At 45.4% G+C, this 24,864-nt stretch overlaps 2 protein-coding genes across 3 annotated transcripts in view; both read left to right on the forward strand.

Annotated features, from left to right (window-relative positions):
• The first annotated feature begins 7,219 nt into the window (after window positions 1-7,219).
• Window positions 7,220-9,643, forward strand: LOC120413153 (uncharacterized). The gene has a single exon (XM_039573858.2). It carries the CDS (start codon window positions 7,714-7,716, stop codon window positions 9,127-9,129), a length of 1,416 nt encoding a protein of 471 aa, XP_039429792.1. The 5' UTR covers window positions 7,220-7,713; the 3' UTR covers window positions 9,130-9,643.
• A 1,553-nt stretch (window positions 9,644-11,196) lies between these two features.
• The window catches only part of LOC120413262 (guanine nucleotide-binding protein subunit beta-1-like), a 71,956-nt gene continuing 58,288 nt past the window's right edge, over window positions 11,197-24,864 (forward strand). For both annotated transcript variants that reach the window (XM_052710746.1, XM_052710745.1), the window contains exon 1: window positions 11,197-13,064. In XM_052710746.1, coding sequence (XP_052566706.1) covers window positions 12,041-13,063 — 1,023 coding nt within the window. In that variant the 5' untranslated portion in view covers window positions 11,197-12,040 and the 3' untranslated portion in view covers window position 13,064. The remainder of the gene's footprint in view (window positions 13,065-24,864) is intronic.

The following is a 24,864-nucleotide window of genomic DNA, read 5'->3' on the forward strand; positions in this document are numbered from 1 at the left end:
GTTTGTAAGGGGAAAAATCCAGGAACCGGGCTTCCATCCACCTCGGGTGTCGAACTGACGACCTTAGGATTGTCAGTACAACTGCCTACCAGCGACTCCATCGAGACAGGACCCAGGGAGACGACTCCTACACTTGGATTGAGCTAACGGCCTAACCCGTCCGATGGAAGGCGTGATCAGACAAATCTCGTCTCGAAAAATGTCTGAAATCATACCCTGACCGACTTTCTGAGAGGCAATCACGCTTACCCCTACACCACGGGTCCCGGTACTAAAGCTAACTAGTTTTGAATTGCTATCAGGTGAAATTACAGATTGTCGCGCTGGACACCAATCGCCCTTTACGACCAGCAAAACTGGAAGTGTTGCAAACGCAAAACATACGTTGCCAGTGCCGATTTGCATCGACCAATATGTTTCCCTTGAAAAAATGGTGGCGTTGGCGTGGCGTGTCGCCTGGTGCAAATGCGGAGTGGCGTATTATCCGCGCACCACCAAACCGAAGTGCGCATCTCTTCTGTAGCGCAAAAATTCTGTTGCGCCGTATAAAAATTGAGTGATTTGTCGTAAGCGTGTACATCAGCCTGTGGCGCAAAACAGGCTTTGACAGATTGCGCTCGTATTTTGATTTTTGTCTGCCTTCACAGTATCTAATCTATGGTAAAAGCACGGGATTGAAACTCGTCTGAAAAACCTGTATCATTTTCTCATTCGAAACAGTGGCGCCACGTGGTGGTAGTTGCCCTGTTTATAAGGCTTTCTAGTCAGAAATTTACCAATACATTCAAAGTATGTTTACATGACAGCTGGACGTTTGTTTGCATCAGGTTTCCTATCTCTTTCTAGCAAAAAAATTTTGTCAGGCGACTCTTAGCTGGTTTTTTTTGACTGACTGCCCGATATGTCAGCCAACATACTTCGCAGGGCTCTGACAGCTGCAGCTCGATCATTGTTTGCATCAGGACACTGTGACGAGGAGTTCGTCATTTTTGAGTTAAATTATATTTTTTTCACTGGGCCTAGAAAGCCTTATTACACTGTGAAATTTTCCATGGCCAATCCAAGGAACCAGAAGGTGACAACAAAAATGTCCGTCCAAAAGGGGTGCTGCAAAAAAACTTATTATTGACAAAGGACTTTGTCTTAAAGCTCTATCTGCGGTGTCAATGCAAAATTTTTCGAAAATGTAGCGTTACCGTCGCAAGCCCTCGGCGTGACATTCTGTTTCTGTTGCGTAGATGCCGTGAAAACTATTTAAGCTAAAAGTTAGCCTCTGGAGGATTTAGTGTCCATCAGACTTTCATCAAAGACGGACCTTACGTTGGGAATTTTATTGCTCACACACACACACGCAGGTGGTGCACGAACTTGAGAGGAGGTCCAAGAAGTTATTGACGGTAGCCAGAACGGTCACCGGAATACCGAAATTATTGGGAACAATTTGGTAGGATATCGGCCACACCCGGTGTGGCCAGTGCCCTGAGGGAAGGTTCTACCGGGAGGACATTTACGGAACCATACAAATTTGGGCAATATGGGTATCAAAATTCATGGTTTTTGATACTGGTAATGAAAATGGCCATTTTGGCAGGATTGGCCACACCCGGAGTGGCCGTTGCCCTGAGGGAAGGTTCTAACGGGAGGACATTTACGGAACCATACAAATTTGGGCAATATGGGTATCAAAATTCATGGTTTTTGATACTGGTAATGAAAATGACCATTTTGGCAGGATTGGCCACACCCGGAGTGGCCGTTGCCCTGAGGGAAGGTTCTAACGGGAGGACATTTACGGAACCATACAAATTTGGGCAATATGGGTATCAAAATTCATGGTTTTTGATACTGGTAATGAAAATGGCCATTTTGGCAGGATTGGCCACCCCCGGAGTGGCCGTTGCCCTGAGCAGGGTTGTTACGGACGGCGTGGATCGCGCGGATGGCGCGGATGGCGCGTATCGCGCGGATCTGGCGCGGATTTGCTGGCTAATTTTGTTCAGGCGCGGATTTCGCGCGGATAGCAATTTTCATAAATAAAATAATTGAGAACGATAGAATTTCTTTCAAGTTACAAAGGAAAATATTATAAGCAATTAAATAAATTCAATCTTTTTCTTTGCGTGCAAAAATATCAATTTCTAAGAAGTTGTTAATGAAGAAAATTTTCTTCTGAAAATTATTCATTGTTTTTTTTTTCTTAATACGAATCTTAAAAATAATCTTCAAGGAGCGTTTATTTTTAAAAATGTATTGAGATTTCTTATATAAATTTTACATAACATTACAACTCATAATTTTTGTTAACATTTGCTGACCTGGTTTAAATATTTTTCTATAATTATTCACATGATACATTTAATTTTTATCTTGAGTATTTTAAACTTTTTCCAAAGATTTAAACATAAGAATGTACATAAATGATTCTTAGGGTATGTTCCGGATTGGATTTAACCCTTAGCTTTTTTTAAGATCGGTACAGGGTTCCAAATTTTCCAAGGCATTTTTTAATATAGCAAACAATAAATATTGAGCGAGCATATTAATTAAAGAATTTCAAAAAGCTTTCGATCTTTTAAGATTTTTTAAGTTTTTTCAATCTTAAATTTAAATTTTGAAATTTGTGGTTTATTGAAAATTGAAAGATTCTGTTGCCACTCTGATTTAGGTAGAATTGGTTCTACTCCCAATTATCAAAACATGACGAAATCCACTTAGCAATCTGCGTCTAAAATTGAAAATTTCAGAATTTACATATTCAATTAAACAAAAAAAAAAAAAATAAATAGAATTCATAAATTTAAATTGCCAAAACTTGCAGACCCAAAAAGCGAAAAGAAATATGAATTCTCACATTAAAAAAATACAAAAAAAATTAACATGGATTTTTTTTAATTCTTAAATTTTTAATTTTTTAAGAAAGTTCTTAAGTTATTAAATTATAAATTTATTAAATTATTAAATTATTAAATTATTAAATTATTAAATTATTAAATTATTAAATTATTAAATTATTAAATTATTAAATTATTAAATTACTAAATTATTCAATTATTAAATTATTAAATTATTTAATTATTAAATTATTAAATTATTAAATTATTATATTTTTATATTATTAAATTATTTAATTATTTAATTATTAAATTATTAAATTATTAGATTATTAAACTATTAAATTATTGTTTTTTGCCATTTTCTTAGTTCGAATCATTTTCGGAGTCATATTTTAGTTTAGAGAAATTTAGAGAAGAAAATAAAATAAATTTCGTGTTTCGATTTTCCAGAGTAAAATTTTGGTGATAATTATCAAGTACAAAATCCCTAGTTTTTTTTCCTGAATTTGTTTTTAAAGCAAAGATATTTAAAGTGTTGCAAAAAATGCTAATATTGTTTCAGAAATGGCAGAAAAGGTTCCACTAGGTGCTGGTGGGGTGTGAATCCACAACTGATCAACGGATCAGTAATGCTTTCTGTATTTTTTTTTTTTTCGTTTAAAATTTTATTCATTATGTCACTCTCTTCTATGTTTGTCGCAATTTTTTTATGGCGCGGATTTCACGCGGATTGGGTCTTGGGGTCGGCGCGGATCTGGCGCGGATTTTTTTTCGACTTTTCCGTAACAACCCTGCCTGAGGGAAGGTTCTACCGGGAGGACATTTACGGAACCATACAAATTTGGGCAATATGGGTATCAAAATTCATGGTTTTTGATACTGGTAATGAAAATGGCCATTTTGGCAGGATTGGCCACACCCGGAGTGGCCATTGCCCTGAGGGAAGGTTCTGCCGGGAGGACATTTACGGAACCATACAAATTTGGGCAATATGGGTATCAAAATTCATGGTTTTTGATACTGGTAATGAAAATTACCATTTTGGCAGGATTGGCCACACCCGGAGTGGCCATTCCCCTGAGGGAAGGTTCTACCGGGAGGACATTTACGGAACCATACAAATTTGGGCAATATGGGTATCAAAATTCATGGTTTTTGATACTGGTGATGAAAATGGCCATTTTGGCAGAATTGGCCACACCCGGAGCGGCCAGTGCCCTGATGGAAGGTTCTACCGGGAGGACATTTACGGAACCATACGACTTGGGGCAATATGCGTATCAAAATTCATGGTTTTTGATACTGGTGATGAAAATGGCCATTTTGGCAGGATTGGCCACACCCGGAGTGGCCATTGCCCTGAGGGAAGGTTCTACCGGGAGGACATTTACGGAACCATACAAATTTGGGCAATATGGGTATCAAAATTCATGGTTTTTGATACTGGTAATGAAAATGGCCATTTTGGCAGGACTGACCACACCCGGAGTGGCCATTGCCCTGAGGGAAGGTTCTACCGGGAGAACATTTACGGAACCATACGTCTTGGGGCAATATGCGTATCAAAATTCATGGTTTTTGATACTGCTGATAAAAATGGCCATTTTGGCAGGATTGGCCACACCCGGAGTGGCCAGTGCCCTCGGGAAGGTTCTACCGGGGGGACATTGATCGAACCATACGACTTAGGGCAATATGGGTATCAAAATTCATGGTTTTTTAGACTGGTAATGAAAATGGCCATTTTGACCGGATTGGCCACACCCGGAGTGGCCAGTGCCCTTGGGAAGGTTCTACCGGGGGGACATTAATCGAACCATACGACTTAGGGCAATATGGGTATCAAAATTCATGGTTTGGCCACTCCGGGTGTGGCCAATCCAGTCAAAATGGCCATTTTCATTACCAGTTTCAAAAACCATGAATGTGGATTCCCATATTGCCCCAAGTCGTATGGTTCGATTAATGTCCCCCCGGTAGAACCTTCCCGAGGGCACTGGCCACTGTAGAAGTGATGGCGTCATGATGCGCTACACACTAAACTGTCAGCAGTGAAAAACAAAAAGTGTCAACCGATTTTAATGTTCTTGTGTTGTTTACAACTCTCAATTGCAACTTTTCTCCCGTCAAATAAACACGTGTCCTGCAATCGGAGTGAACCGTCTTTTTACTTTTCCCTCCCGCGAAGTCGATTCTTGTGGCCACTCTGCTGTGTAACCTGGTTAGTGCCTAGAGCCACTCCGGGTGTGGCCAATCCAGTCAAAATGGCCATTTTCATTATCAGTTTCAAAAGCCATGAATTTTGATACCTATATTGCCCCAAGTCGTATGGTTCGATTAATGTCCCCCCGGTAGAACCTTCCCGAGGGCACTGGCCACTGTAGAAGTGATGGCGTCATGATGCGCTACACACTAAACTGTCAGCAGTGAAAAACAAAAAGTGTCAACCGATTTTAATGTTCTTGTGTTGTTTACAACTCTCAATTGCAACTTTTCTCCCGTCAAATAAACACGTGTCCTGCAATCGGAGTGAACCGTCTTTTTACTTTTCCCTCCCGCGAAGTCGATTCTTGTGGCCACTCTGCTGTGTAACCTGGTTAGTGCCTAGAGCCACTCCGGGTGTGGCCAATCCAGTCAAAATGGCCATTTTCATTATCAGTTTCAAAAGCCATGAATTTTGATACCTATATTGCCCCAAGTCGTATGGTTCGATTAATGTCCCCCCGGTAGAACCTTCCCGAGGGCACTGGCCACTCCGGGTGTGGCCAATATCTTATAAATGTGGTCCCAAGCCCATTGCTCCAAATCATTCTGGTCCGGTGACCGTCCTTACAATCTTCATAAGAACAGAATTCCTCCCAATTTAGTGCACAAACTGTGTCTTTCAATGTGTGCGTGTGTGTGTGTGTGTGAGCAATAAAATTACCACCGTGGATCCGCTTTTGTCGAAACCTCGTAAGGCACTGAATTTTTCTGAGGCTATCTGTTAGCTTAAATAGTTCGCATGAAATGTGGCAACATGGTGCAAATTTTGCCTCCTCTCCTGTTTACGTGGAACTGTCACGCGAGAATATTGCACCACTGTTGCCACATTTCATGCGAACTATTTGTTCGGCACGAAGCCGAATGTTTGGCCCAGATTTACGCAACTGTCGCCCAGTGTGCGTGAGTCCAGCCCTGCGTCGCTGTCAGCGACGGCGCTGCCAACATGACAGTGCGAAACGACGCAGCGAGCAAAAACGGCGCGAAGCGAAGCGCGCGCAAACGAACGGAGGAGAGAGACAGAGTGGAAAATTTCACTCCGTTTCGAGACGCGAACGAGACACGTCGCGTAGTGTACATAAAAATCGGAAATTTGAAAGTTTTTAGAAGTAAAAGGTGTAAAAGCAAGCCCCAGTGTTTTTATCACTCCAGAATCCCGAATACAGTCCACCCGCAGAATCCAGTTGGGGGATTTGGCCCCAACATTTGGTCCTTACGATCCGGATAGACAGTTGGCCTATTGATCCGGTAAGTCCGTCGGAATCGCCGCGAGTGCCTCGAGGAGGAAGAATGCTCGTGTAAGAAGAAGTTCGCGAGCAGTGATCCGGAAGACGTCGATTCCCGGAGGGCGTTCCACGCGGCCCGGAACAGCGTTGGAAAGAACCGTGAGTCTGTGTGGTGATCCAGCAGATCGACGGTCCGGAACGCGCGTGTGGTCGAACCAGCGGCGCGTAGTGCACCAGAAGCGGTCCCATTGGCCGCCGGAAGCACGGTAGTGAGCCGGAAGTGGTCGTTGGCCACCGGCAGAAGAAAATGGACGTTGTGAGCGTTGCGAGGAAGGTGGTCCCATTGGCCATCTGAGCAAAAAGAGTGTGTGTGTGTTGGCAAAACAAGGACGTTCGCGCCATTTTGCCACACAAGAAAAAACAGAGGTGAGCGTCGACGAAAGATGAACGTGCGTCGCCATCTTGTTGGACGAAGAAGACGTGTTTGTGTGTGTGTTCGTCGGTAGATGGACGTGCGCCGCCATCTTGCTGCACGAAAAGTGAAAGCCTCGGCGGATGCGGTCCCATTGGTTACCCCGAGCAGAACCGTGCGTGGAAGGTGGTCCCATTGGCCACCCGAGCAGAACAGTGTGATGTGGAAAACTGAAAGCCTCGGCGGATGCGGTCCCATCGGCCGTCCCGAGCAGAAGTGTGCGTGGAAGGTGGTCCCATTGGCCACCCGAGCAGAGTGCAGCGAAGTAGCGATGAAGTGCGGTGCTCTGTGAGCAGAGTGGCGTGCAGAAAAGCCCTGACGGAGGTCCCATTGGCCACGTCAGGCAGAAGTTCCGACGGGTGGACCGGATGTCCACGCCGTGAAAAGGAGCTGGAAGAGTGGTCCCATTGGCCACAAGATGTTGTGCGTTGCTCTGTGAGCAGGGCGACGTGCGAAGAAGCCCCGACGGACGGTCCCATTGGCCACGTCGGGCAGGTAGTTCCGACGGGTGGATCTGATATCCACGCCGTGAGAAGGAACGAAGAGTGGTCCCATTGGCCACGAAGAAGCCCTGCGTCTGTGTGGTGAGCCAACAGAGCAGCGTGCTGAAGAAACCGGCGGTAGCGGTCCCATCGGCCACACCGTACCCGAAGAAAAGTGAGCGCGAGGCGCAGAAAACCCGAACAGAAAGTGACAACAGTGAACTGCTGCAAGAGCCAGAGGAAAAGTGAAACGCAGTGCTGTGACGAAGACTGCGACGAAGAAGAGTGCTCGAAAATAGTGATCCAGTGTGCCCAGCTGGAAAGAAGCAGAAGAAGATCCAGTGCGACAGAACGCTGCCGCTGTCGTGTCGTCCAGAGCACGGCAACAGCGGAGCAACAGATTCCTGCGCGAATCCAGAGCAACAGATCCCGACGAGATGGAGCTGAAATCAGCGCGTTCCTTGGCCATCAAGCGAAACTTCGTCAAGGGTAAGATTTCGCGGGTCGTGGACAGGTTGAAGGCGTTCGAGGAGAACCACCAGCTGCCTTCATTTGCCCAGATCCAAGTCTTCGTGTGGAACGTCGAGAAGTACTACGGCGAGTTCAACAAAGTTTGCGACGATTTCAAGGTGAGTGACGCCGACGCTGGTGAACGCTTCAACCATGACATCGAATGGGCCAGAGTGGTGAGTCTGGTTCAGGAAGCCAACCTGCGGATTGTGGCCCTGAACAACGCACTGCTGTCCCAGCCCGTGCATGCCGCTGTTCCCGAGCAACAGCAACAACTGGTCTCGGAGGAAGAGACCAACCGAACTTCGCTTCCCACGACCGAGGCTCGTGGCGAAGGCGATTGCTCCGGAGCCGGCGATGTTCCGGATGAGGTGAACGCCGAGAGAAGCAAGGCCGATCATGGAGACCCAGGTGCATCTGACTCCAAGGTAGGTGCCTATTTTGAACCCTGTTTGAGTCCGCCCGTTTCGGACTGCGAACGTAGCGAGCCGATGTGCACGCTGTGCAACGGTTGCCGCTCGGACACCGACTGCTTCCCGGTCCGTGGAGATCCGGTTGAGCAGTGTCAACCCCTTGAAGAATCGAAACCCGACCTGAGCAGCCAGAAGAGGTTGCCAGGAGAGTCTCACGAGCCTGAGACTCAACCCGCAGTACACGCGATACTGCCACCCGAGGAACCTGAAGTGGTTCCGCACGAGTCCTCGTCAGATGACCGAGGTAGTGCCGAGACAAAACCCGGCCTGTGCAGCCCCCAGTGGTTGCCAGGAGATTCTCGCGAGCCCGAGAATCGACAAGAAGAGTCGTCCGAGGAACCGGCAGTGGTTCCGCATGAGTCCTCGGCAGCAGAACGAGGTAGTGTCGTGTCGGACGACCCAGCAGCTGTCCCCAAGCTGAAGCCAGCTGAGCACGTCGACGTGGTGCCAGACGTTGACACGTGTCAAGCAGTGAAGGGAGTTTCACTACTGCCAGCCGTACCTGACGATGAGAACAACGAGAAAGGTGCACAATGCGGATGCACCGAACCAGCAAGATCTAGCGTTCAAGTGGTTTGGACGACGAACCAGAACGCGAGGAAGGCCAACAAGAACATCGAAATCGACCAGCGAACGTGTACGAGCCACGAGAGCGCTACGTACCGGTGCAGCCAACGGACCGAGCTGCACTACAGATGCTGCGGTGACAGCATTGCACGGTCAGCAGGAGCCGACTGTGCGAAAGAACCCGGAAGAGCTGTGGAGAAGTTGGCAGAGCCTGCAATCTTCAGCAGCACCACGAAGAGACCCCGATTGGTCTGGGACCCAGGCGTGGAGTTGAACGCAGCGCTTCGCTCCACACAACCGTAGACGACCACCACCATGCCAGCAAGTGCAAAGGAGTTGCTTGCTCGTCTGGACGCTATGAACCTGGAACCGCCAGCGATCGACGGAGTCTCCGAGTAAGAACAACCGACACAGATCCAACGTGTTGGTGAACCTGAAGCCGTGACGCCTCAACCCGGGGGGAGAATGTTCGGCACGAAGCCGAATGTTTGGCCCAGATTTACGCAACTGTCGCCCAGTGTGCGTGAGTCCAGCCCTGCGTCGCTGTCAGCGACGGCGCTGCCAACATGACAGTGCGAAACGACGCAGCGAGCAAAAACGGCGCGAAGCGAAGCGCGCGCAAACGAACGGAGGAGAGAGACAGAGTGGAAAATTTCACTCCGTTTCGAGACGCGAACGAGACACGTCGCGTAGTGTACATAAAAATCGGAAATTTGAAAGTTTTTAGAAGTAAAAGGTGAAAAAGCAAGCCCCAGTGTTTTTATCACTCAGAACCGAAATTACAGTCCACCCGCAGAATCCAGTTGGGGGATTTGGCCCCAACACTATTTAAGCTAACAGATAGCCTCAGAAAAATTCAGTGCCTTACGAGGTTTCGACAAAAGCGGATCCACGGTGGTTATTTTATTGCTCACACACACACACACACGCACACATTGAAAGACACAGTTTGTGCACTAAATTGGAAGGAATTCTGTTCTTATGAAGATTGTAAGGACGGTCACCGGACCAGAATGATTTGGGGCAATGGGCTTGGGACCACATTTATAGGATATTGGCCACACCCGGAGTGGCCAGTGCCCTCGGGAAGGTTCTACCGGGGGGACATTAATCGAACCATACGACTTGGGGCAATATAGGTATCAAAATTCATGGTTTTTTAAACTTGTATTGAAAATGGCCATTTTAACCGGATTGGCCACACCCGGAGTGGCCAGTGCCCTCGGGAAGGTTCTACCGGGGGACATTAATCGAACCATACGACTTGGGGCAATATAGGTATCAAAATTCATGGTATTTGAAACTGATAATAAAAATGGCAATTTTGACTGGATTGGCCACACCCGGAGTGGCCAGTGCCCTCGGGAAGGTTCTACCGGGGGGACATTAATCGAACCATACGACTTGGGGCAATATGGGTATCAAAATTCATGGTTTTTTAAACTTGTAATGAAAATGGCCATTTTGACCGGATTGGCCACACCCGGAGTGGTCAGTGCCCTCGGGAAGGTTCTACCGGGGGGACATTAATCCAACCATACGACTTGGGGCAATATGGGAATCCACATTTATGGTTTTTGAAACAGGTAATGAAAATGACAATTTTGACCGGATTGGCCACACCCGGAGTGGCAATTGCCCTTGGGAAGGTTCTACCGGGGGGACATTAATCGAACTATTCGACTTGGGGCAATATGAGTACCAAAATTCATGGTTTTTGATACTGGACATGAAAATTACCATTTTGATTGGACATTTTCCGAACCATACTTGTTTTGGCAATTTATTTCCACAGAGGTGCCAAAGATTGAAAACATTTTATAGGAATAAATTATTTAGGATTAAATACATAGGCAATGTTTTAAAAATATAAAATAAAATAGAATATTTTTTAGGAGTTTTGTACAAAGTTCTTTGTCATATTAGTCATGTAGAACATAACCACCTGCACCTTTTTTTAACAAATTTTCGAGCAAATCAGCAACGAATTACAAGTTTGACAGTCGAACTACACTTAAAAGTTGGTTTTGTAATTTGTTTTTGCAAAACTGCATATTTTTAACCTCTTGGTGGCGCTTTGTGTTAGTATGTGTGTGGTCGATGTTTGCGGACGTGCACGCAGAACACAGAACAGTGTGAACTAGCGAAAATGCCTCACTTTCTTCTGATACAAGTCGCCATATTGAAATTGCTTGAAGATTCATACCCGTGGTAAAAGGTTCAACATGTGTACCCAATTTTGGGTAAATTTCATTTGACAGAAGCCCTTTTTAACAAACTCAAATAAGCGTGCACTTAGCGCCAGCTGCCATTTTGGCTGGAAAACCAGCACAAGAGTAAACGAGACCGAAACACCTGCGCTAGAAAGAGAGGGTCGTACTTTTTTTTCACAATCGCTTGCAACGACGACAACGACGATCCGTCAGTCGCAGTCCAGCTCCGATTCGTTTGCGGTGTTCGTCGTGGTTCACCCCCATTTTCACAACGCTAATCCGCGCGTTTAAGCAATCGCCCTCTAATCAGCAGTGACCGCGGCCAGTTCTAATTAAGTGCAAATAGTCGAGAAAATCGCGCAGCTCGTCGTTATTCGTGAGCTAATCGTGAATCTTTGGTGTGTGTGGTGGGTTTGTGTGCGTGTGTGTGTGTGCGTCAGCGCAACAAGTGAAAATTTTTTGGGTGTCGGAACGCCCCGCAGTCAACCGGAAGTGCCCCAGTGGCGGCCAATTGGGGTGACCAATTTGTGCGTGTGTGCGCGCACGGTGGGGGGAGAACTCCGTCATCGTTGTCGTCCGCTGGAATTTGGCCAGTTTGTAGCGCGGCGCCCCGTCGTACGGAAAACGGGAAGGAGTGAGAGAGACGGAACGAGGTGTTGGGGTTGGGTAAGAGCAGGGAGTGAGGAAGAGAGAAAAGGTGCGGGGAAACCTCAATGACGAGACTGCTGCGGTGATGACGGTGTTGATGATTGTGATCGAGGAGCAACAGATCTAGCAGCCAGCAGCAACAGTTTGTGTGTTATTTTTTTATTTTTTTTATGAAGTAATGGACGATCACTCTCAAACGGTGTGATAATTGTGTTGTGTTAGTGGAGTTTTTCTCGCTGGGTATTGTTAATTGGCGTTGAAGCTCGAAGCTCAGGAAAACAGGCGAAATCGGAGAAGCTCTGGAAACTGAACTGCATCATCTATCGGAACACACAGATCACTCGTGAGTCAAGATGAACGAGATCGACGCATTGAGGCAGGAAGCGGAACAGCTGAAGAATGCCATCCGCGATGCCCGGAAGGCCGCTTGTGACACATCGATTCTGCAGGCAACCAACCACCTGGAAGCCGTTGGCAGAATTCAGCTCCGAACGAGACGCACTCTGCGCGGTCATTTGGCCAAAATCTACGCCATGCATTGGGGCAGTGATTCCCGCTATCTGGTCTCGGCCTCGCAGGACGGCAAGCTTATCGTTTGGGACTCGCACACCACAAACAAGGTCCACGCGATTCCCCTCCGGTCGTCCTGGGTCATGACCTGTGCGTACGCCCCGTCCGGCAACTACGTGGCCTGTGGTGGCCTCGACAACATCTGCTCCATCTACAATCTCAAAACGCGCGAAGGTAACGTTCGGATCGCCCGCGAACTCGGAGGTCACACCGGCTATCTGTCGTGCTGTCGCTTCCTGGACGACAACCAGATCGTCACCAGCTCCGGAGACATGTCCTGCGCTCTCTGGGACATTGAAACCGGCCAGCAGGCCACATCCTTCCAGGGCCACACCGGTGATGTCATGGCGCTGTCCCTGGCCGCCCAAAGCAAAACGTTCGTCTCGGGTGCCTGCGACGCCACTGCCAAACTGTGGGACATCCGCGAAGGCCAGTGCAAACAAACATTCCCCGGCCACGAAAGCGACATCAACGCCGTCACCTTCTTCCCCAACGGTCACGCGTTTGCCACCGGTTCCGACGACGCCACCTGTCGACTGTTTGACATCCGTGCCGATCAGGAGCTGGCCATGTACTCCCACGACAACATCATCTGCGGCATAACCTCGGTGGCGTTCTCCAAGTCCGGCCGTCTGCTGCTCGCCGGCTACGACGACTTCAACTGCAACGTGTGGGACACGATGAAGGCGGAGCGGGCGGGAATCCTGGCCGGGCACGATAACCGGGTGTCCTGTCTGGGCGTCACCGATAACGGAATGGCGGTCGCGACCGGAAGCTGGGACTCGTTCCTGCGCGTGTGGAACTAAGGTAAGTGAGCCGAGCAGAACAAGATGCTTGGCCGTCAAGTCTGTGATTGGCAAATGCAAACATCTTTTGAATACGCCGCTAACCATCTGATGTGATTTTGATGCAGAACCATAATAGTAAATCCAACTCATGTTCCCTTGCAATCTTGTATCGTAGACATAGCTGTAACGGCTCTGAACCACTTAAAAAGTAAGGTGGCTACTTGAAGTTCACGTCTGCGTTTGGGAAGTGTATCTATGATGGCAAATTTCATGCATTTTAGGTATTTCCGTATTGACTTTTCAATAGGGCGCTTCCGTAGATGTAAATAAGCAGCCTATCCCTTTCTTAGTCAACGTAAACTGTCACCAGAGCAAGCGGGATAGTCCAGAGAAGTCCAAGGCAAAACTTTGCCGAAGACACATATCGAATATTTTTGAATATTTTAATAGCCTTTTTGTATGGACAAACACGAAGTTCCGTAAATCAAAAAATATAAATAATAACACAGACCTAACTAAAAAAATTGATAAAAATGAGGCTCAACTGGAGGAGTAGCATGAAGTGTAAGGTCCCCAGAAACACGTGCACTTTTCAAAAATGTTTAGACAAGACCGAATGGTTTTTCTCCAAAGGGAACGTCCTTTTAGTACCTACGTAACGCAACATTTTTTGATTTTTGGACCCCCTCTCGTAACAAAATTTCCACTCAAATTTTATGGAGCGTAACACGGCCTGGAATTTCCGATAAATGGTACATTTTTGGAGCTTTGGTGTCTTCAGAAGAGTTTTTGCAAATGAAATGGGGCAACTGGTTGAAAATTAGAATAAAAAAAACTTTTCAGAAATATTCTGGGATTTTTTTTTCTTGGGGCAGAGGTGGAATAAAACACGTCTAGCGTGGGTTACGGTTTAGAACAGAATGAAACATTTTTATTGAGCTGCCAGGTAACTATCAAACAAATACAAATCCATAGGTTGCTTGATCATCTCCAACACTCCTCCTCAACCTAGGGATGCTGCAGACCAAGTTGATCTCGGCAGATCTCCATCTTCGTACGGCACAGCGGTTTGGTTAGACCATCCGCTGTTTGCTCCTCGCTCCGAACGTAGTCCACGACAACCTCGCCTTTCTCCAGTGCGTCCCGGATGAAATGATGTCGTATGTCGATGTGCTTCGTCCTCGGATGATAGCCACCGTTCCGTGCGACCGCGATCGCACTTTGGTTGTCGCAGTGGATCGTAATCGCCTCCTCCGACTCGATACGTCCCCGCAACCGGCGCCACCAGAGCGCCTCCTGCACCGCAGCCGACAACGCCATGTATTCGGCCTCGCAGGTCGAGAGTGCAACGGTCTGTTGCCTCTTGCAGCTCCAGGACACGGCTCCACCTTGGGCGGTGAACACGTACCCCGTGATCGACTTCCGGTCCTCCAGATCAGCAGCCCAGTCAGCGTCCGAAAAACCTTCGATCTTCGAAGCTCCTCCTTTCATGTAGGTCAGACGAAACTTCGAGGTCCCGCGCAGATAGCGGAACAGATGCTTCACACCACACCAGTGCTTCTCACCTGGATTCGAGTTGAAGCGGCTGAGGATATTGACAGCGTAGCAGATGTCCGGTCTGGTGCTCTGGGCCAAGTACATCAGGCACCCAACGGCTTCTTGGTACGGCACGGACTTCATCCTCTCCTTCTCTTGATCAGTCGACGGGCACGCATCGCGCGTCAACTTCTCGCTCACGTTCATGGGCGTACTGACGGGCTTGCAGTCCGTCATCTGGAACCGACTCAGGATCGCTTCCACGTACTTCTCCTGGTCCAGGGCAATATCGTCCTTGCTCCGGTTCACCCGGATCCCCAGAACGTACTTCGCAGGTCCGATGTCCTTCATCTTGAACTCCCGGCTGAGTTGGGCCTTGATCTCCGTCTTCCAGCGGTCACAGTTCGAGAAGATCAGAACATCATCGACGTACACAGCGACGAACAGCATCTTGTCGCCGCGCACCTTGGTGTACACACACGGGTCGTAGTCAGTGCATACCAGGTCGAATTTCCTCAGGGCAGCATCCAGCTTCTTGTTCCAGACACGACTGGATTGCTTCAGCCCGTACAGCGCCTTCTTGAGTCGGCAGACCTTGGACCGCTTCTTGCCATCCACGAAGCAAGGGGGTTGCTCCATGTAGATCTCCTCCGACAGTTCTTGCAGGAAGGCCGTAATTGCGTCCATCTGGTCGACCTTCATGCCCAGACGGGCAGCCAGCGCGAAGAGATATCGCAGCGAACTATAGCGAACGACCGGGGCGTAGGTCACTTCGTAATCTACCCGCTTTCGCTGCGAGTATCCTTTGATGACCAGCCTCGCTTTGTACCGGTCGATGTCCCCGTTCACGTCCAGCTTGGTCTTGTACACCCACTTGCACTTGATCGCCGAACGTCCTTCTGGTAAATCGCACAGCTCCCACGTTCCGTTCGAGATGAGAGCTTCGTACTCATCCTTCATGGCCTGTTTCCAGTGTTCAGCGTCGTCCCGAGCCAGGGCTTGTTGGTGCGTGAACGGATCATCCAGAAGCGGCTGTGGAGTGTCGATACCAGTATCAGGTGATTCATCAGGGTTGTCAGAATACTTGCCTTGGGGCGGGCGCCCCCTATCGCAAAGCATCAATCGTTGTTGACCGTCATCGGCAACTGATCTTTGATAAGAGCACGACGGGGGCGCAGCGGCAGGATCCTCGGGCCTTACGGCTGCGTTGGTCGTCGTCTTCGTCTTATCTGCAAATTTCGTCACGGGTAGGCCTTTGTTCCCAAGTTTAAAATCTTTATACTTGCCTGGAAGGAAGCGCTCCCTACCACTGAGCCTCAACCCCTCTTTGGGTGGTTCTGAAGATGATTGTGGCGGGAGCGCGGGCAACGGGTCATCTTCAGCAAAGGACACGTCGTCGTCGCTGCTCTCGGCCGACTCGAATGCATCTTCAGGTTCTTCGTCAGGCACCTTTTAAGGTTCCGCGGCTTCCGGTGGAACAACCTCTTGAACGGTATCCGCTGGCGCGTACTCCCAAAAGTCCAGTCGCACACATGTCCGCTCCGGTCCATAAGGCCTCGGTTCAGCGGTCACTCCACGTTTGACCACTCCTTCCGACACGAACGTCACGTCTCGGCTGTTGATGATCGACCTCGTCTTCTTGTCGTACAAGCGGTACGCCTTGGTGTCCTCTTCGTAGCCGGTGAGAATACATTCTACGGCTTTCTTGTCCCACTTGCGGCGCTTCTGCTTCGGAACGTGGGCCATCGCGATCGTACCGAACACCCGTACGTGTGACAAGTCTGGCTTGCGACCTGACCACGCTTCCTCCGGAGTCATCTCGATGCCCTTCGTCGGTGACCTGTTGATCAGGTAGATCGCAGCAGTCACAGCTTCTGCCCAAAACGGTTTTGGCAGATCAGCTTCGAACAGCATGCATCGAGCGCGTTCCACAGCAGTGCGGTTGACCCTCTCTCCAAGTCCGTTCTGCTCAGGGGTGTACTCCACGGTGGTTTGGTGACGGATCCCCATCCCCGACAGGTAGTCCTGGAACAGCCGATTCGTGTACTCCAGGCCATTGTCCGTCCGAATCACCTTTAGTTTGCGGCCCGTTTGCCGCTCAGCAGTCACGTGGAAATCCTTGAAGCACTGCAGAACCTCTTCTTTGGATTTGGTTCGCAGAAAGTAGACGAAAATCTTGCGCGTCTTGTCGTCGGTGGAGCTGAGATAGTAGCGACAGCCACCCAACGACTTCTCTTCCATGGGGCCGCAGATATCGGAGTGCAACAGGTCCAGAATTCCAGCCGCACGGGTCCCTGCGTGGTTGAATGGCAATCGCGTCTGCTTACCTTCTGCAAAGACAATGCCGCCTCTGCCACACTCGTTGCCTTCAAACTTGATTCCGTTGACGAGACCGTTCTTCAACTTGATCAGGTTCTTCATGCACATGTGTCCCAAACGCTTGTGCCACAGCTCGGCGGTTTCGCGGGAAGAGCACGCCAGCGCTCTCGGCTTGATCTGGTCCAACTTGAACAGCCCGTTCGATCTGCTCCCAGTCGCGAAGACACTGTTGTCTTCATCGATCACCTCACATCCATCTTTGTTGAACACGACGGTATGGCCTTGATCCACGATCTTCCCGACGGAGAGTAGATTGACCGCCAACTCCGGTACCAGTTCAACGTTCTCGACCTCGATGGTGTCGTCGTAGCACGTCGGTTGCAACGTCATAGTTCCCTCTGCAACGATCTTCATCGCCTGGTTGTTCGCCGCAATTATGCTTCCAGACGTCGTTCGGGGATTCTCCAGCAGCGCCTCGTTCCTGGTCAAGTGCTTCACAGCTCCGGAGTCGAAGTACCAATCGTTGGCGTCGTCCGAATCCAGCACCGAGAACACGGCACAGAAAGCTTTCTTCTTGCCGTCGCGGTCGTTGCGCACTGGTTCCTTGGCTGTGCAGTCCCTGGCGAAATGGCCAGCTTTGCCGCAGCGGTGACACTTCGATCCCTTAGATTTGCTTGGAGCAGCACTCGGTTGAGGCTTACCCTGCTTGTTGTCCTTGTGGCGTCCCTTGGACACGTACGCTTGTCCTCCAGCTGGTTCAACGGGCAGGTCGTCTTCCTGGAGCAATTTGGTTTTGATGGCGTCACCAGTGATTGCGATCCCGGAATTCTCGAGCCCCATGACCATCGGACGATAGTCCAGCGGTAGTCCCGCCAGCAGCATCATGCCGATCCATTTCTCTTCCAGCGGGAAGCCGATTCCGATGAGCTGATTCGCTGTAGTCGTCATCCGGTTCACGTACGCCTCCATGGACCCACTGCTCGCCAGGTTCGTCGTGATGAGCTTGTGCAGGAGCGCCCACTGACGGGTTAGTCCAGTGTCCTCGTACAGGCCACACAGCTTCGTCCACAACTCCTTGGCAGTCCTCAAGTTCTCCGCGTGGTGGAAAATCGACGGATCGAGGAAGAAAATAATTTTCCCTAGAGCGATCCGATCCTTCTTCGCGTCGACGGCCGCGCCTTGAGCTGGTTCAATCACGTCCCACAGGTCCTCTATCTCCAGGTACGTGCGCACTGCGAACCTCCACGTCCGCCAGTTGTCACGTCCGACCAGCCGCTCGATTGGCGGATGGCCCCCGGCTCCGTAGTTCTGGCCACGAGCCTCAGGTTGGACAGCACCTTGAGCACCAGCACCGCTTCCGTCTCCGTTAGGCATCTTCTCTAGATTTTCCTACTTCTTCATTTAAACTTCTTCAGATTGAAAATTAAACTTCTTGAGGTAGATTTTTCAAGTTCTTCAAACGTTCCGGAACCCACTCTGGGCCCATAACCTCTTGGGGCAGAGGTGGAATAAAACACGTCTAGCGTGGGTTTTATTCTGCCAGGTAACTATCAAACAAATACAAATCCATAGGTTGCTTGATCATCTCCAACATTTTTGTTTTCTAGAAAGTTGTTGGGCTTGTCAATTTAAGCAGCTTTCTCCAAGACACCAACATTCTGTCTCGTAATCTACGCCTTATATGACCAAATAAACATTTTTATGCATGTTTCTATTCTAGCAAAACAATGTAAAAGGGCCAAAGCCGAATTGTAAATAAAGAATCTATCCTGCTCGTTCTAAATGTAAACATCAAATGACGTGAGCAGGATAGACTCTTTGTTTAAACTTAGGCTTCGTCCCTTTTACATTGTTTTGCTTGTATTGTGAAATTGTCTCAGGAGCACGAGTATGGTAAAATTATCACCAGAAAATGGGATCTAAGGGGTCCCCCGAGCAAAAATATACAACCAAAAAATGTACTAAAAGTAAAAGTGTCTATTTAATATGTTAAACTGCCTTACCCAAAGCGTTCTCAGTCTCAGATGGTAGTCCTAGATGTCCCCTACAAGCTGCAGGTCGAACCGAGTTGATATCTGGATGGAACACTTTTTATTTGAGTTTGAATATTATACTATTTTTTCACCAAAATGCCAATAACTCCCTTTAGATTTAACCAATTGGGATGCATTTTGTTACATTTTTTAAGCCCTTTCAGATGCATTTTGAATTTTGAAAATAAATTGAATTTTGCCTAAATTATAGCTTTTTTAAGATTTTTTACGTTTTTGAACCTGTAAACTTTGTGTCCCGATTTGCCCCACTTCCCATTAACCTAGAGTGCTCATATTTTGGCCAGATGCTAGTTTTATATGTACAAACAACCCCTGAAAATGTCAGGCCGATTGGTGAGGTCCAAACGACGTCCAATACAAAGGGGTATGCCCTAGTCGTGGACTCGCTCTTAAGATATTTATTTGAATTGAACTGATCTCATCACACACTCCGGAAACACCACTGGCCACTTCCTCCGCAATCGATCGATGCTTCCGTTAAACATCCAAGCGCAATCTTGCACACTTGCAACCAGGAACCATCTCAACGATGGAAAAATAAAAGCTTGAGGCAAATTTCCTTCTCAAATGCTGGTCCATCCATTGGGATTCGTCACTCGTAACCTCAGTCTTCTTGTGGTATCTTCATTGAAACGTTCTCCGAAAATGACGTAAAATTTCACTCTCAACACAACCATTCCTATGCGATTTTCAAATTAAACGTCCAGGTTCTTTTAGAAACAGATCCATTTCAGGAACATCGCCGAAAATTTATTTTAAAGTAGCGAAATTCGAAAAAAAAATATGCGTATTAAAAAGACCTTTCAAATGAGTCTAAAACATCAAAGATCTGACAACCCTATCAAAAGTTATTAGCACTTAAGAGTTATTTATACTCTGTTTGGAGGCCGGATTTCAGATATTGTGATAGAAATATTGTCTGAATCTTCCATGCGAACTATCGTTGAATAGGTTTTTTATCAGATCTTGCCGATGAGCCAGAAATATTGAAGGTCTGCGAACCCAATCAAAAGAAAAGAGTAATAAAGTTGATTTGTTAAACATGTTAAGGGGGAATTTTGCTATTTTTACTGAACTTTATGAATGTGAGGAAGGCAAAATAGCTTTAACATTTGATCCTTAAGGCCAGATTGACATTTCAAAAAATAAATACGTTCGTTTTTTTGAGCTCTAAAAGTGCTCCGAATATCACTTTTCTCTGAAACTTAACCCTGAATTGCAATGTTCAAAAAACTGATTTTTAAAGGTTTGCTCAGATGCTTTCTATAAATTTGGTCATAGAAGGCGTAGATTACGAGATAAAATTTTGGCGTCTTCGACAAAGTTGCTTGAATTGGCAGGCCCAACAACTTGCTTGAAGGCGAAAAAAAAAATCCCAAAAATATTCCTGTAAAGTTAGATTTTCAAAATCACCCTAATCTTGAACCACCCTAATTTTCACCCAAACCAAAAGTTGCCCCTTTCCATTTGTCATAAAGCAAAGCAACGCTTACGCACAACAGTAAGAGAGGGCTCTTCTACACAGAAAAAAATATGTAAATTTACACAGCACGTAATTACTGTTTCTTATGTAAACTCACTCAATGTAATGTTGAAATATTATATAAAGAGTAAAAAGTCATGGAAATTACTTCAATGTAAATCTAAATCTAATGTAAATCATGAATCTAATGGAAACGTTGAGCATGGAAACTCAAATCTGATGAATTTCTACCCGTGTTCGGCTTTTTTAAATTCCTATTTAATGTAAATCATATATCCAATGTATTTCTGCCAAACGTTGACTTCAAAACTACCCGAACTAAAAATAGTAATATTTGGTTCTCTTACTATCGCTCTCATACTTCGCTGGCCCACTGCCTGAGCCTCGCCCTGAACAAGTTGATGCTTTAGCCGCTCGTTTATAAAATGCGAAGATGGCTCAGTCGGCAGCGGGTAGCAGCAGTAACACCGAACATTCTACCCGTCGTCCGTTCGATTCCAGTCCACTATGGTACATTGGGTGGCCAAGTTTCAAAAAAGTGACCTTCTCCAAATATTTTTTGGTATTTTTTTCTCGAAAGTAAACATTCTAACTAAGAAAAATCCAAATTTTCAAAGCTCTAAGTTTGTTCATTGCGGAGATACGCAAGCTGAAAGTCAAAAAATGGAGTAAAAAACTAGCGTTTTTCGTAAAAAAGGCTGATTGTTTAATTTTAACATAGCTCAGCCATTTTAAATATTTTATTAGGACAATTATACATCGTTGGAAAGGTAATGAGATAATCTTTGAAACTATTAATAGATAAAATGTTGTTTCCAAACCAAAAACTGAAGTTTTCATCGAATAACTGGAGCATTTTTTTGAGAAAACTTTTTTTTTGTGTTTGTTCATCGAGTACTTTTTTGCTAACCGATGCTAAACATGAAACTAAGATCACTTGAAAGATTGGATCATAATCTAACATTGCTGAAATTTCCAGCCTGCAATATTTTGCGTTTTCGGAGATATGCCATTTTGAATATTTACGTTTTATCAAAATTTGCTGCAATCTACATATGCGCCCGTTTATTTCACTTGCTTTGCTACCTACTTCGTGGGCATCGTCGCTTCAAAAATCAATACCTGGTTTCAAGAAGTTCGAAATGACTTTATTGGAATTTTCTGTTGCCTACATTTAAAATTGAGTACCTTAGTCAAAATAAGGTATTCGTACCGAAGTTTCTCAAGCGAAACTGGAGAATCTCAGTTTGATACCGAAAAAAGTATTCAGCAAAATGTTGACTTAGCATGATGAATTTCTGCGATCAATCCATGAAACTGATCCACATTTAAGTTCTATGTTGGTTAGTACAAAACATCATAAAAAGTACCTTTAACATATCCTGAAGCTGTCACAAACTCTATAATCAAATGAATTTTAAGAATATGGTTTGTACTTTATCGTTTTACTTCATAATTAATATTTTGAACAAAATTATTTTTTCTGTTATTTGATTTAACAGTTAAAATGTTCGCAATTTAAGGCCGTATGGGTGGGTGGCGGGGGGGGGGGGGGGGGTTCCAAGTTATATGGCATGGACTCACAAAAAGAAACACACAGCAGTAAATAATAAATATTTGACTTAAAATGGATTTATTACGCTTAACAAAATTTTGTTGAAGGGGAGGAGGGGAGGGGGGGGGGGGGAGTGTGAAAGAAAGTGGAGGGAGGGGTTGTGTCCTTAAAGTGGGGATGTATTAGCTTATCCATAATTTAATAATATAAACTTGCAATAAAATATATACGCAATTCTATTGCACTTGCAAATGTTTGAAAAGACTATTTATTATAAACAATCCACTATTGAAAAACATGAAAAGTCATAAAAATCGACGTATATCATTTCAATACCATATAATTACCCAAATTTGCATGAAAAAAAATTTAAAAAGCAGAAAAAATAATTTGGCCGCCTGTTTGTATGGAGATGGCCCATAGTGCAGTCCAGCGTTATTCCACTTGGCCGTCGATGAGAAAGCGTCCCCTACCTGTGAAACAACTTTTTCAAATCATAATTTCCTTTTGCTGCCCGTTTCACTCATTTTAAAATAGAAAATAGGCCACACCCTTTTCCTACTGCAATCCAAGTCGAGCTTCTCATTCCCATTGGCCAATCAGAATTAGTTGATTTGAACTAATGTAAATTTCAAAACTAATGTAAATTCCAAAACTAATGTAAATTTTCAAAACTAATGTAAATTTCCAATGAATCTAATGTAAGTTTCCAATGAACCTAATGTAAATATACATCATTTATCATGATACCTTTTGGTACATGATAAATAATGTAAATTTACAGAAATATTTTTTTCTGTGTAGGCATTGTGGGATTATATTAAATAATTTAATTAATCACAAAAACAAGAGCGTGATTTTTTCTTATCTTAATGTGGGTGTTAGGTTAGGATCTGGTATTTTAATAAATAAGTTTTTTGTGAGGCACTCAGAATACCTAGTTTTTTTTTGTAACTTTAGATTGTTTAATAATTCCAGGCCGACAGTTCTAGGCGAGTTAAGTGATGCTATCAGAATCTCTGATTTCAATTTAAGTGATATACTAACCATTCGGAATTGTCAAAACATCCATAGAGTCTCGATCAATCAATAATGGAATGATATCGGACAAAATTCGTTAATCTGTTGAACTAACGGTTCTCGGATTATGATTGTATCGACCATTGTTGCGAATCGAGGATTTACTGGAGTTTTGACGATCGAATGGAGCCTAACATTTGAAAGGGACACATTAGTTTTGTGAACAGGAGTTTGGCAGGTTAAGCCCTCGCTCCTAACTCCATCCAATTTGCTGATTTTCACTATTTAAACAACTAATTTTGCAAAACTTTTGATAGAAACTTGCTTGCTCACTTCTTATTGTGCTATTTATCACTCGAGTTCAGCTGAAAACGCTTTTAATTAGCTTTAATTGAATGTCAAAGTTCTGACCTGCCAACATTAGAGGCACGCTGGAATTAGATGCTGTTCCCCTAGGTATGATAGGGATACACTCTTGTTTGCAGAGCTTCTGTGCCCTAATGAAATGGAAGGCACGAAATATTCTTCTTAACGAAGAGTATTCACCTTGTAAATTATGAACTGTTCATTTATGTTTATTGGTTTTGGAAGCGGCAAGTCATGTTTAAAAACTAGGTAAAGGAATGTTTGCCTTTGTATTTAAAATTTCGGGGATTTGAGATTCAAGTTACTTTCAGACAGTTTAGTTGAGGTTGTTGATTCAAGTTAGTTAGTTTTCCTAAAACGAATAATTGGGCATAAATTATTAGTTAAATTGATCAAAGTGTACTATTTTATTGCCAGATCTGCTTCTAATTGTAATGTACGACAAGACTACTGACGGACGTGACAAGACGGGCCCAATAAAAAGTCCTCAAGATTTATATTCCCTAGACAAGTTAGTTTTCATCTTTTGTTTTCCAGTATTTTTTTAATTTCCTTTAAATTTGAAATACATTATAGGTTTCCTTTGTATAAATCTCCGATAAGTTACATTTTCTTATTTAATTAACTCATAATTTAATTTCTTTCGGGCCTTTTTACTTTGAATCATAATTTCAGATTTTCTTTATTCAGTGTTAAACTTAGATTAACGTAACTGCTCAAATCATCCAAGTTCTTACTACTCACATCAACACTAATTTTCTTTCACCTTCCCCCTCCCGATCCCCTATATCTTCCGGTGGTGTTCATTTTGTATGCAATACTAGTTCGGCCACTACCCTTTTTTCCACAAGAAACCGGACTTGGACTGACTTGAGGCCGCGTCCCCCACCTTGCTACCTTTTCAAAATTTAATCTAGAAATTATTAAGTTTATAAATTATTCGTTTTCGTTTTCGTTTTACGGAGCAAGGTGGGGGACGCGGCCTCAAGTCAGTCCAAGTCCGGTTTCTTGTGGAAAAAAGGGTAGTGGCCGAACTAGTATTGCATACCAAATGAACACCACCGGAAGATATAGGGGATGGGGAGGGGGGAGGTGAAAGAAAATTAGTGTTGATGTGAGTAGTAAGAACTTGGATGATTTGAGCAGTTACGGTAATCTAAGTTTAACACTGAATAAAGAAAATCTGAAATTGTGATTCAAAGTAACAAGGCCCGGAATAAATTAAATTATTAGTTAATTAAATAAGAAAATGTAACCAATCGGAGATCTATACAAAAGAAACCTATGATGTATTCCAAATTTAAAGGAAATAAAAAATACTAGAGAAAAAAAGATGAAAACTAACTGCCGACCTGTCACGTCCGTCAATAGTCTTGTCGTACATTACAACTAGAAACAGATCTGCCAATGAAATGTTACACTTCGTTCAAATCAACTAATCATTTAAGTCCAATTATTCATCCACGGAAAACTATCTAACTTTAAT

The sequence above is a fragment of the Culex pipiens genome, chromosome 3 (genome assembly GCF_016801865.2).
Source record: "Culex pipiens pallens isolate TS chromosome 3, TS_CPP_V2, whole genome shotgun sequence".
NCBI classification, from domain to species: Eukaryota; Metazoa; Arthropoda; class Insecta; order Diptera; family Culicidae; genus Culex; species Culex pipiens.